Source organism: Anastrepha obliqua, chromosome 2 (genome assembly GCF_027943255.1).
Source record: "Anastrepha obliqua isolate idAnaObli1 chromosome 2, idAnaObli1_1.0, whole genome shotgun sequence".
Classification (NCBI taxonomy): Eukaryota; Metazoa; Arthropoda; class Insecta; order Diptera; family Tephritidae; genus Anastrepha; species Anastrepha obliqua.
In genome coordinates, this window is record NC_072893.1 from 53,590,758 (window position 1) to 53,602,837 (window position 12,080).

Below are 12,080 nucleotides of genomic sequence, written 5' to 3' on the forward strand. Positions count from 1 at the left end.
CCAATTAATTTTACTAATTGCGTGTTCCGCCTAGGCCGCAGCATTTATGTTTATTGCCAATTTTCATTTGTCGCTGCCATAAACACGCTTACTGGCAACAAAATCCACTGCCTCAGCACTTTTTCTCACTATTCGCACTGTTTCCTTTGTTTCTTCACGATATTTTTCTACTTTTTTTCCAAGCACTTCAAGTTTCGAGCTTCCTTTTTTCGTGTTGTCACCTCGTCTGTCATTTTATTGACACCCATTAACAGTTACTCCCCGCTGCCGTCTGCACCAACTGCAGCAGAGAATCCACCAATCCTCGTATTGTTCTTCTTGCCTACCTTCGCTTTTTATTTAGCTCGCCTGTGCGAGTACTGTTATTTTGCAACACTTGTCCGGCACTTGGTTGCTGCGTTTACGGCGCGTTGTCTGCAACGTCGTCTGTTTCTTTGTCTTTTGTTTCAACTGCATTTGTTTCTGTGCTGGTTGCGTCTGTCCCAGACATATCCCCACCTAAATGGCGCGCGGCGTGTCCCCATACTTGCATTTGCCACCGACCACATCACTACCCATTACTACCCGCCGCGCATGAGCTCTTTTGTTCCTGCTTTTATTGTTGTTGCAGCAATTGTAAGTCGTTTCAATCCAATCCCTATTTTTATTTATTTTTACACTTTTTTTTTGTTTTTCTTTAGCCTTTTGTTGTTGTTGTTTTTGTGCCTTTGGAAATCGCTTTTATTTTAGCTAATTAAACCTCGCCTTACAATTTTCATTTTCTTGTCGTTGATTATTTAGTTTTGATGTCATTTGCGGCGACAAAAGTGCATTCGAACACGCCAACCAGCCTGTCTGAGAGGCTGACTGATTAGCTGCTTCACTGTACTGCGTGCGGTAAATTGAGTATAAGGAAAATGATTTGTCGCTAGAAATAGTTGGCAAGTTAATGGGTGCTTTGGTTGGCCCTTGAACTAATTTATGGCTGTAGCTGTAGTTGTGCATTTCGTAAGCGTATTGCTATTTTGTTTTTGTGTTGGTACTTTTCAGGCATTTATGATGTCTACAGTATAACACCAATAGAAAGCGTGGCGGACTCCAATCTATATTACCTAAACAGATATTCCTAACAAATCGTTAGATTAGCAAAATAGATTTCGTAAACAGCTTTTCTAACACAAGGATGAGTCTCTCAATGCTTTTGTCATGTCAACGGATATGTTCATAAATCTTTTGTACGTAAAGGGTGGCCCATAGTGTGTTTTTTTTAATTAAAATAAAAGGGCAAAAGGTTAGGATGGGGAATAAGTTGGTAGCGTTTCTACCGAAGACTTTTACTTAAACAAAAAACAATAATTATATAAATAAGTTAATCAATTACATATTCGCCGTTTCTGCTTACAACCTCTTCCCACCTCCAATTTATTGACGCCGCTCCACCAAAAATCGCCTTGTAGGTGTTATGATTGATCCACTTTTTAAGGACCTCTTTGTTATGTTATTGTTGTTGTAGCAGTTACTTTGCCCTGTCAGTGTAGTGTAATCACCGGTCATCTTCGTCCAGCTCATCTAACGGTAGGCCGAGGAAACTAGCTGTTTCGACGGGTTGGGTCCAGAGGGAGAGGGGTGTTAGATGAGTGGGTTTGATGGGACATGTGGAAAGGGTGTTAGTGCCATGCGGGGTGCATTCACATGCTGGACATATGTTTAGTATGTGGGCGTCGATTCTGGATAAGAAGGAGTTTAACCTGCTACAGAATCCAGAACGTAATTGTGCCAAGGCTACGCGGGACTCTCGGGGAAGTTGGAGCTCTTCGTCTGCGATTGGTGGTGGTTGGACTCCGATTACGGCATTCGGGGGTCGGGAGCGTGTTATCGAAGATAACACCTTTGGAGGGAACGGAAAAGATGGTAATTGGTCGCCGCAAGGTTCGGAGAATACGGCGGATGCTAATGAACCTCCCTTTCGAGCTTTTGATGACTTGCGTAACATGCGGTGTGGCTATGTCGTGAAGGAATTTAAATCGACCATGTCAATTCAGTCAAATAGCCTCATTCACGCGGTGTAGCTGAGTAATGTGGAGCTTCTTGTTGACCGTGGCATTCTTTTCGAGCATTTCCCAGTGCACCATGCCCTACCAGTCCCACTAAACACATATCAAGATCTTCTTTAGATGAAGAAGTGGCTTGACTACCGCTTTTGACGTATCTCCTGGAGCCAACTACTCCTTTCCTTGCTTCTTATTGATGTATAGGCACTATTTCTCATCTCCCGTGACGATTCGGGAAAAAAGTGCTGTTTATGACTGCGTGTTGCTTGATGGCGGACGAGATGCTGAGAAGCAATTTGAAGGCGACTTTCTTTGTTGTTTTCGTTGAGCTCGTGTGGCCCTTAGGCTTCCAATTTTTCGGTAAATCCCACTGAATGAAGGGGATTGAGAATCGTTGCACGACTGGTTTGCCGACCGTTATCCTTCAAAAGTGATTTAAGACGTTCTTAATCGAATTCAGAAGGCCTTCCGCTGCGGGACGTGTCGATGACGTCAAAGTCGCCATTTTTGAACTTTTCAAACCATATCCGTGCTGTAGACTCGGCTATGGCACCTCCTCCATACACGTAGCTTTTTGCACTCGATGAAAAGCAAAAAAGAGAAGGTGCCGAAAATGTTGATTTTTGCCTCGTGGGTATTCCATTTTTAAGCCTCAAAACTAATACAAAATTAAATAATTCAAAAGTACAATTCATAGTTTTGTTTCTTAAACAACAAAGAAATCGGTTGTAAAATAAAAAAAAAAATACTGTAAAAATGCTATAAACTTATTCCCCATCCCAATATTTTCTTCTTTACTTTATTGGTTAATTGGTTTATTTGAAAAAAAAAAAAACAAATATTCCCATTATTAATGGAACAGGATTTAATTCGCATCACTGTCTCGACTGCGTTCGCAGTAGCGCATCCTGTTCGCCCAGTTCTCCTAGACTTTGGTGACGGCTTTGGTTCTATCTGACGAATGGCTTGCTGAATATTTGCCTTAAGAGGCTTAATCGCTAATAAATTATTGGTATAACATCGGCGCACCCAGCACCCCACAAAAATGTCAAACGGCCGGAAATCGCAGCTCCGTGGTGGCCACTTGGCATCGCCGATACGGCTGATAATTCAGTTACTAAATTTGGCTTGCAAAAGATCGATTGTGGCATGGCATGGCGCGATATCCTGCTGAAACCAAAGATCGTCTGAGCTCAAGACCTTAATTTTCGGCTACAAAAAATCTTTTATCATTCCTCTATAGTGCTTAGCGTTGACTGAAATGGCGTTCCCAGCGTTCGAGGCCACTATTCCAAAATTCGCAACAAACAGTCACTCTCTGAGAATACATTAACTTCTCAACGGCTGTGGAGATGAAAATACGCTTCATCAGAGTAGATGATTTTGACTTCTTTTCAATAAATGTACTCTTTGGGCTACGCAGAATTGAATTTTAAAATAAACTTTCAATATTTTGCAACGTTATTTAGTCGTAAAGCCATTCATTTCATTCCGCACAGATATGGTACTGACTTTCTGCTAATATTTCCAGCGGGAAGGAGTTGTTCACTATAAGAAAGCATGAAGATTTATGAAGTAAAAAATCTCGATACTTCCCCAAATTCCACGGCGCCTTCCAAGTATTGTCGGCTTTTAGCGTGGGTCATCGAAGACACAGGCACAACATCGCATGATGCCAAAGATGGTAGTGCTGGCTATGTCCATGAAAATCTCTAAGTAGGCATAATGTTTCGCAATATCGAATTTTAAGAACGAGAACTCACGTGAGTGCCAACAAAGGGACTATCTTTATATATGCCCAATACATAACTAAGAAGATAAAAATGACAGTCGGACTATAAACCAACTCACTTAGACCGCTGCCTTTCCATTGTGATACCACAGAAGTTTATCTGCTCCTTCTCGTTAAACCATATTATTCCAAGTGCAAACCCATTGATCTGGCTGACACTTATATCTCTAAGGTCATCTGTATCATTCAACGATGAACGATGTGACAAAGTATCTAAACCTAGTGGCATGCCACGCGTAACAGAGAAGATGCCTAACGGACTCTTCCTCCTCCTCATTCTTGCAGCTTCTGCAATAGTCGAAATGCGGTACGCTCAATCTTTGAGTATGTCGACCTAGGAGACAGTGGCTTGTAATCAAAGGACCTGTTAAGTAGCCCAACACATAATTTCCCATCTCTTTTTCTAGTGGACCAACATTTTTATCTAATAGTTTAATATTCTAACTAAGAAATGTTTGTCTGACCCCCTTGTATCTGAGTCCAAGGTGGTTATTAAGATGCTTTCGCTGTAAAATGTGTTCCGAAAGTTAACTGAAAGAGCCATCGATTAATTCAAGATTTATTTCATTACGAAGTACTCCGGAAAGTCATTTCGAACTGTGATGGAGCTAATTATTTCGATTTCCATCCCGCCTTATAGCCTATGCGATTTTGGGCCGAGTTCAGCGAAGCGCGGCAGCCATTTCTTATTTCTCATATTTACTAATGCCGATCAAGAACACCAAGTGTACCCAATACCTTCTTCGTCTGGTCTTCTCTACACAAAATAGACGCCTTTCTTCCTCTGCCATCCTTAGCAGGAATCACATTGCTCAGTCTTCGTACCTTTGCAACCATTCTTACGACATGACCTCACCAGTCGCTGGCGGCTTTATTCAATGCACTGTGTATATGTCTTACTGCAGAATATTTCTTATGACATCCCTAAGCGTACCCTTTTCGCATATAGTCATCGTTCAAATTCGTCTAGAGCTAAATTATCCTTTTAGTTCTTACTTGGTGGAGATTTTAAAGATTTCAAAGCTAATATTATTATAGAGATTTGTCAAAACGACCTCAGCATGTTCAAATCTAATCAACTCTATCGGTGAACTGTCGCCTATTGATCAGCCTATCTTCAAAGAAGGATGACTTCGTTTTACAGAGAGCCCTCACCTCGTATTCTTTTCCGGTGCAGTTTGTCTTAATATCACGTTTGTCTTGAAATACGGCGAACTGCACTTTGTCTCATATTCAATAGTTTTTCTAACAGAAAATTCCATAAATATTAGTTTGTAAGTGGCATTCGGAATATTAATGGAAGTCTGCTCGGTCGTATCTAGTCTTAGAAGCTCATCTGCCATGGAGATCCCCGCTATATTCCTTTAATCCAAGAACTAATTGCGTGTATTGCTAGCTAGCTCCTTCAGAGGAACAAACCGTCCTCATCCGGCAAACAAAGTGCGATCTCAGTAGATGGCTACGATACCAGGTGTAGTATAATAGACGCTCCTCTATTTTTCTCGGGTTAGGATTTTTGTCTGTCGGACAGGAGGTCAACATCGCCAAGACGAAGGCTATAATATTTAACCATAATAAAACGATTACCGACTACTTCAGGCCCGGCATTAGATGCTCAGGTTAGTCTACCACCACTTAATGTTTTCATCCAAGGAGAGGCCTTGAAGGCCATCTGCAGGCTGAAACACAATGGGAATTGGTACGGCCCCTGTCCGGCATTAAACAACAGAGTAGGCATGGACTTTGATCCAACGATCCTCGCCATGCCCCTTGACTCCATGTTATTAAGAGTCATGCTTGACAAGAGATACAGTTTGGTGCTGCCAGAGTCTCAACTGTGGTCACGGATGGCTCCAGCACCGAGCACGGTTCCGGCTCTGGTGTCTACGTGGACTCAAGCGGGACAAAACTGTTCAAGAAGCGATGAACTTTGTTGTGGAAAACAGATGGAGAGGCAGATCTGTATGTATCGGTAGCGACAGCAAAGCTGCGCTCATGGCGATAGACAGCCCTTCAACCTCTTCAAGGGTAGTCGAGTACTGTAAATCCAGGTTAAACTATGTCGGCATAATATCCTGATGTTAACATGGGTGCCGGGACACGTGGGTATCACGGATGCCGAGATCAGATCGGCGGACTAGATGAAGATGTAAAATGCAGGCTAAACAAAGCAAGGCCAGTGTGGGTGAGTTCGCAAATCTCCAGACGCTCTACATTGCGAATATTCAGCTCATGTGTGAAGTCCATATTATCCATTACACAGAGGCTACAAACTTTCCAAACCACCAGATAGTATCACGAGAATGGAACTGGCCTGGCGCTCTCAGGGAGCAGCGGCCGCGGTCGGTCAAAAAATACTTGGAGAAGGTCAATGTTGCGCGAGCTAGCAGATGCGGACACTTCATTCGACGGCGCAAAAACAACAATCCAGAACCGTGTACGATGGAAGGGTCTTGTCGAAACCCTGTGCTTCCAAGTGGAGTGCACAAGGAAACAAATATGAGTGCTCCAGGTTTTCGAGACGCCACAAAGCTCTTCCTCTCTCGCAGACAGCGAGTTGCTCTCTGATTTTCCAAAAGCTTTAGCGTCAGAAGATTTAAAATCCCTAGATCCCCACCAATGAAGACGCCACTATATCTTTTTACCCTAGCAAGTAGGTTATAGTAAGTTTATCTTCCTTAGTCAAGGCCTTATGACTCCCTCCCATGGGACAATAGGTCTATTGACCGCTGTATAGGTGCAAAGGGAAATTCTCCTTCACATTGTTAAATACTTTATTCTTTAAAGATATTAAATGGACAAAAAAGTGAAGTAAACAGAAGGTATTCCTTGCTGGAAACTTTTTAGTGAAATTTAAATTTCTTCCACTTACTGACTGCCGCGCGTCTTTACTTATCCTATTTTGTGTTCTGTCATCTCAGCCAGTTTGTGCTGAATAGTGAAAGTTCGCAACATCACAACTTGACGCTGATTTTATACAAGTTTTTGTTGTATCCGGCTTTTATTGAAACAGGAAGTTGCAGACCTACTTATGCCAAAAGTTTGCTATTCACTCCACGTAGTAGCTGGGTATGCTATTTGTTGTTATTGCTTACATTTTGATGAGCTCGACAGACAGGCAAATATGTATGTATATGTGTGTATGTATGTATGTATATGCAAGGTGTTTTCTTCGCCGTTGATGTTGATATGCGCTGGCTTATCAGAATGGCAGACAAGTCTGAGACGTTTAATTGTTGTTTTAATGTTTTTGTTTGTTTGCAACTTAAAAGTTGAAACTTTGAAGTCACCTTGGGTAAGTTCCTTCATAGAGGTTTGAATGTAGGTGGCGCTTGCAAATTTACTATGCATAATAGAGTACGTCTTGTTATGCAGGCGAATGGCATTAAAACACTTTCAACAAATTTCAAAACATTTATTTGCGAGTAATGCGTACGTAAATATATACAATACAAGAGTTATTTTATTTACAAAATATTTAGTCTAGTTAAAAATATATTTAGATATTTTATTCGGTGCACTCATCAGTTGCCGATGAAGGTAAAGGTCTCATTGCAGCGGATCTCATAACAATCGGGATAGGAAGTAAAATGCCTCGACATTCGAAGATCGAAAATGAATTCGCAGTATGGATAGCTGGAAGAGAAAAAATAAATGCGTATAAATATTTATTTTGTAAAATCATATCGCTTAGAATGGATGATATTATTGTCCAAAAACCAATATTTGACTCATATAGGAAATTACTACAAAAAGTCTTGCCTTACAGAGAAAATTCAAATTTTATATGCATTGGCCTTGGAAGAGTGAAGCCAGTTGTTATTGAAGACTGCGGGGACTTAATTTGGGGTAATGAGCTCGTACTTTTTTATTTATTAGACATCTATGCTTCCTTGTGGATGAAGTTCTTTAATGCCTTTCGAAAAGCTATCCTCATTTAGTCTACTTATTTCATTAGCTTGTTGAGAATTGCAGCGGCAGTGCTAGGCGAATAAAAAAATAAACTGCGCGGAACGTTTAAACAAGTAGCGAGTTTCTTTGCTCGCCAGCGGGTGCCCAAAACTAATAATTTTGTGTTTCTTTTGCCAGTTCTCGGCCTCTTGAGTGTCACTTTGGGAGAATAATTTTTATTTCCCACTAGCACGAAGTCGCGCAGAAAAGAAGGCTCAGAAGAAGAGGTGAAAACCACAATAAACAACAACCAACAACTTTGCCGCTTTGTCTCGGGCAAGAATTATGTTTTTTGTGTTCCAGTGCTGCTGAGCTGTTTACGCCCTATCTAGAAGACATGTCGTTCTTACGCTCATTTTTCCGAAGCTTGAACGAAAATTAAGAAAACAGATCTATTATAATCACAGATCACAGACAGATCTATCATTTCACTTTGCAGTTTACATTAGCAACCAAACTGTTAACTGATTATGGCTAGAATTTAATCCATATTGGAGAAGTTTGTATAGGACGAGTAGAATTATAAAAAATAGTTGTAGTTGGAGTAAACGAATTTATCTGGTGGAACGGGAGAACAGATCAATGGGTATTTTTAAAGGGCCAGAAGCAGAAATCATTTTCTAGAATTTTAAACAGAATTTGGAGTAACAAAGAAAAATTTAAAAAATTTTCTGTTTCAGGACATGGGCACAAAGACATGAAGTATGGCGTGCAAAATAGCGGAAAACTATTGTAAAAAACTGTACTCAGTGATAAGAAATTGATACGAATAGAAGATTGTGAAAATCAACTCCCAGAGATGTTCGCCAATAAGGACCAAGACACCTATTAAAGAGACATTAGGAAGCTATCTTTAAAATGGCAACAACTTACATAACAAAGCGTTGCATATTTTACTCAAATCGGACAACCTCAAACATCTCTTGAAGTAATATAATTTATATGGCTTCTTTCTCAACGCGACGATCTGAAACCTCTCATATTAATATAACTGGAGATTTGGATGTAAATTTTGAATGGGCACTTTCATGAAATTAATAGAATTTTTAGAACATCAACTGAATTTACAAATTAATAATGTCCCCTATATTTCAACAAAAAATCAGGAACAACGATAGATGCCGTATTTTATCGCTATATCGACACAATCGAGTCAAGAACATATAAAGGGTGATTCTTTAAGAGCTATAGGGAAGATTTTCAAAAAAACACACATAAAATTCAGAAAAATTCATGAAATTTTTATTTAAATCGATAGTACAGTCCATATAATTTAATGTTTGAAGATTATTTCATGCAAATGTTGACCGCGACTGCGCTTTAAATGGCCCATCCGCTTAGTCCAATTTTGGCATACTCTTTCCATGATTTCACAAAGTGTATTGAGAAATTTCCCTCTTACGATCATTGCAACATCATCCGCATAAGCTACGACGTGTTGTCCTCTCTCTTCTAGGCTCTTTAGCAAGAAGGTTATTGCCAGCACCCAGAGGAGAGGGGACAGCACACCGCCTTGAGGTCTTTCTCTACTGACTCTTTTCCTGATCTTCGTGGCCCCTAAGGTTGCGATCACAAATCTGCTCATGAGCATGTGTTTGATGAACTCAACCATAGCCCCGGAGATCCCGAAATCAGTCAGTGCCTTTGTAATGATAAAAACAATGAAAATTTTAACAGTTGTTTTTTTAGTTTATAAAGAAAAAGTTACTAGTAAACTATATTCATTTTTATCATTAATCAATCTTTTGTGAGAATGGATTTACACTACTTTCAAAGAAAACGTATACGTTGAATTTTTTTTTTTTCATTTGCAAGTTTTTGAAACTTGGTTTTATATGGCTTTTGTAGGAGCATGAACCATATTTTCTAATTAAAAACTATTAAAAGTGATAAATAAAAAAATAATAAGGTACAAACACGAATTGATTGCCAAAACTTGTCAATAAACGCTGCTGCCATAGTTAAACATGGTGGCGCGAAAATTAATCTCCATTTATGCAAATGACGTCGTACGTCAATCATAGTTGGCACTTCCGAACCAAACACCTCCAGTATACAAACAGGCAAGGAATGCGGCGCGCAATGCTCAAAATAAAGATTTCCGTCGCTTAAAATCATTTTTCCTGTTTTTTAGTAAAAAAGTTATGCAGAAACTAAATTGCATGTTAAATGTTACGCCACCTTGTATAACACAGCGTATGCATACCAAACTGGGAAAAGTACAAAGGCTTGCTTGCCTATGCATCACAGGGGCTATGAGAACTACCACAACAGCTGGCATGGAAGCACTCCTTAATTTCCCACCACTTCATATAGCAATCCAAGAGGAAGCAGCTACGCAAGCACTCATGCTACACATGAAAGAAAATTTCAAATTAGGCAACCTCACCGGTCACCGAAGTATCCTAAATAAAATCAAAAACACCATAAGCATGGCTCAAGTTTCAGACCACATTTACCCAACCCTCTGTTTCACAAAAGGATACACAGTTATCTTTCCTGAGAGGATCGAGTGGAAAACAAACCCAAATTGGATGAATGATGATTCACAAAAATGGTACACTGATGGATCAAAAACACCTTATGGTGCAGGAGCAGGAATAGTGGGGCCCAGAGTCCACAAATCATTCACTCTCACCAGGTACACCACCATCTTCCAAGCGGAGTTATACGCAATAATGGAAGCAGCAAACATCATGCAACGTAGAAACCACAAGAGAGTAAAGATTACAATACTCTCGGACAGCCAATCAGTTCTAAAAGCCTTAGATAGCTATACCTACAACTCAAAAACTCTCTTAGAATGCCACAAGGCACTCAATAACCTGGCATCCAAAAACAATGTCTCATTAATTTGGGTTCCAGGACATGAGGGATATGACGGCAACGAAAAGGCAGACTTTCAAGCCAAAAAAGGGGGCAGATGTTAATTTCATCGGACCTAGTCCCATGTTTGGATTTAACAAAAACAGCCTAAAAAAAGTAAAATACTGGGCCAAAACTCTAATAAATCCGCGTTAGAACAACGTAGAAGGTCTTAGACACACCAAAAAAAAGAGCTAACATGGCCCTCACGTTAAACAAAAAGAGCATTCACACTCTCACAGGCGCCCTCACGGGTCACTTCACCTGCAACAAACACTTACATAAATTAGGCATAACTAACACCAGCACCTGCAGATTTTGCTGCGAAGATGAGGAGTCCATGGAACATCTCATCATCGAATGTTCGGGGCTGACGAATAGAAGGAAAAAGTTTTTAAACAAGTTCATGCTTATAGATGAAGACCTTCAATCACTCCCTCAGAAGGAGTTGGTACAATTCATAAGCATACTTAACAGTCAATAGACAGCATAGGGTGCACAATAGATCAATATGGTCGCAGTGCTAAAGGGCCATACCTTAACCCTTTACTACCATTAACCATTAAGCATAATCATACGCTTACCTAGTTTCAATATATCGCCGTTACTTACATTGGTGGGAACCACAGCATGCAGTGATATGTGCAAAGTATGCCGAACGGACGTTTGAATTCACCATCTGGCGTTTGTATGGAACCGGAATTGTGCTTCTTCCAGCATTGCGCACTCCAGCCTACGATATGGCATAATTATGAATTTTATTATGTTAATTTATATACCTGTCAATGCCTCAGAATCAGCATTGCATTATTTTCGAAAATTATCTTTTAAAATTGAGCTAAAAACTTTTTTTTAAAAAAGCTAATTAATATTTTATTTTATTATTATTTTTATTTTATTTTTTCTGAATTATTTCATTCCACCAGCTGGTGCCATGCCCTACCAACAACACCTACCCGCTTCAATAGCTTCCATAAAAATGCACAAAATTACTATTATCACCCCGAGCAAATACGCACATCTACGAATTTTACCCATAATTTCACGTTGGATGCGAATCTCGTAATACGAAATGGTTCGAAAACATTTTTTTTTTTTCAAAATATAGTAACTTTTTTAAATTTAATAACTTGCGTGTGAGCCAAAAGTTCTTAATTCGTTCTCTCTGCTGTGCTACGCGGCTGTGCTTAGACTAAAAAATTTCTATTTGTTCACGGTTGCGAAAATTTTCTGAACATCTTGGCACTGCTTGGAATTTCCTTGTTGATTCTTTCTGATTTACTTGAGACGCAATTGTGTACAATTGATAAATTGGGCACTTCGTTTAGCATTAATACGATTAAAAAGTTCATTGGAGGTACATAGGTGAGGGTGGCGGTGGCTAAAGTGAGGCTGATATGTGGCACGTTGTGAATTTACGGGGGACACTTAGATTATTGATA

General features: G+C 39.9%; 1 protein-coding gene across 1 annotated transcript; it reads right to left on the bottom strand.

Annotated features, from left to right (window-relative positions):
• Nucleotides 1-7,222: 7,222 nt before the first annotated feature.
• Nucleotides 7,223-11,839, bottom strand: LOC129239038 (uncharacterized). Its single transcript, XM_054874309.1, has 3 exons — nt 11,595-11,839; nt 11,251-11,371; nt 7,223-7,458 (listed from the first exon to the last, which is right to left on the bottom strand). The coding sequence occupies exons 1-3, from the start codon at nt 11,674-11,676 to the stop codon at nt 7,347-7,349; spliced, it is 315 nt and encodes a 104-aa protein (XP_054730284.1). The 5' UTR covers nt 11,677-11,839; the 3' UTR covers nt 7,223-7,346.
• Between the last annotated feature and the right edge of the window lie 241 nt (nt 11,840-12,080).

Coding starts and splice junctions, on each gene's coding strand:
- LOC129239038 (XM_054874309.1), bottom strand. CDS start 11,676: ATGGGTAAAATTCGTAGATGTGCGTATTTGCTCGGGGTGATAATAGTA. Junction 11,372..11,594: donor TATGGAAGCTATTGAAGCGG/GTAGGTGTTGTT, acceptor GCCATATCGTAG/GCTGGAGTGCGCAATGCTGG. Junction 7,459..11,250: donor ATGCTGTGGTTCCCACCAAT/GTAAGTAACGGC, acceptor TTTCTCTTCCAG/CTATCCATACTGCGAATTCA.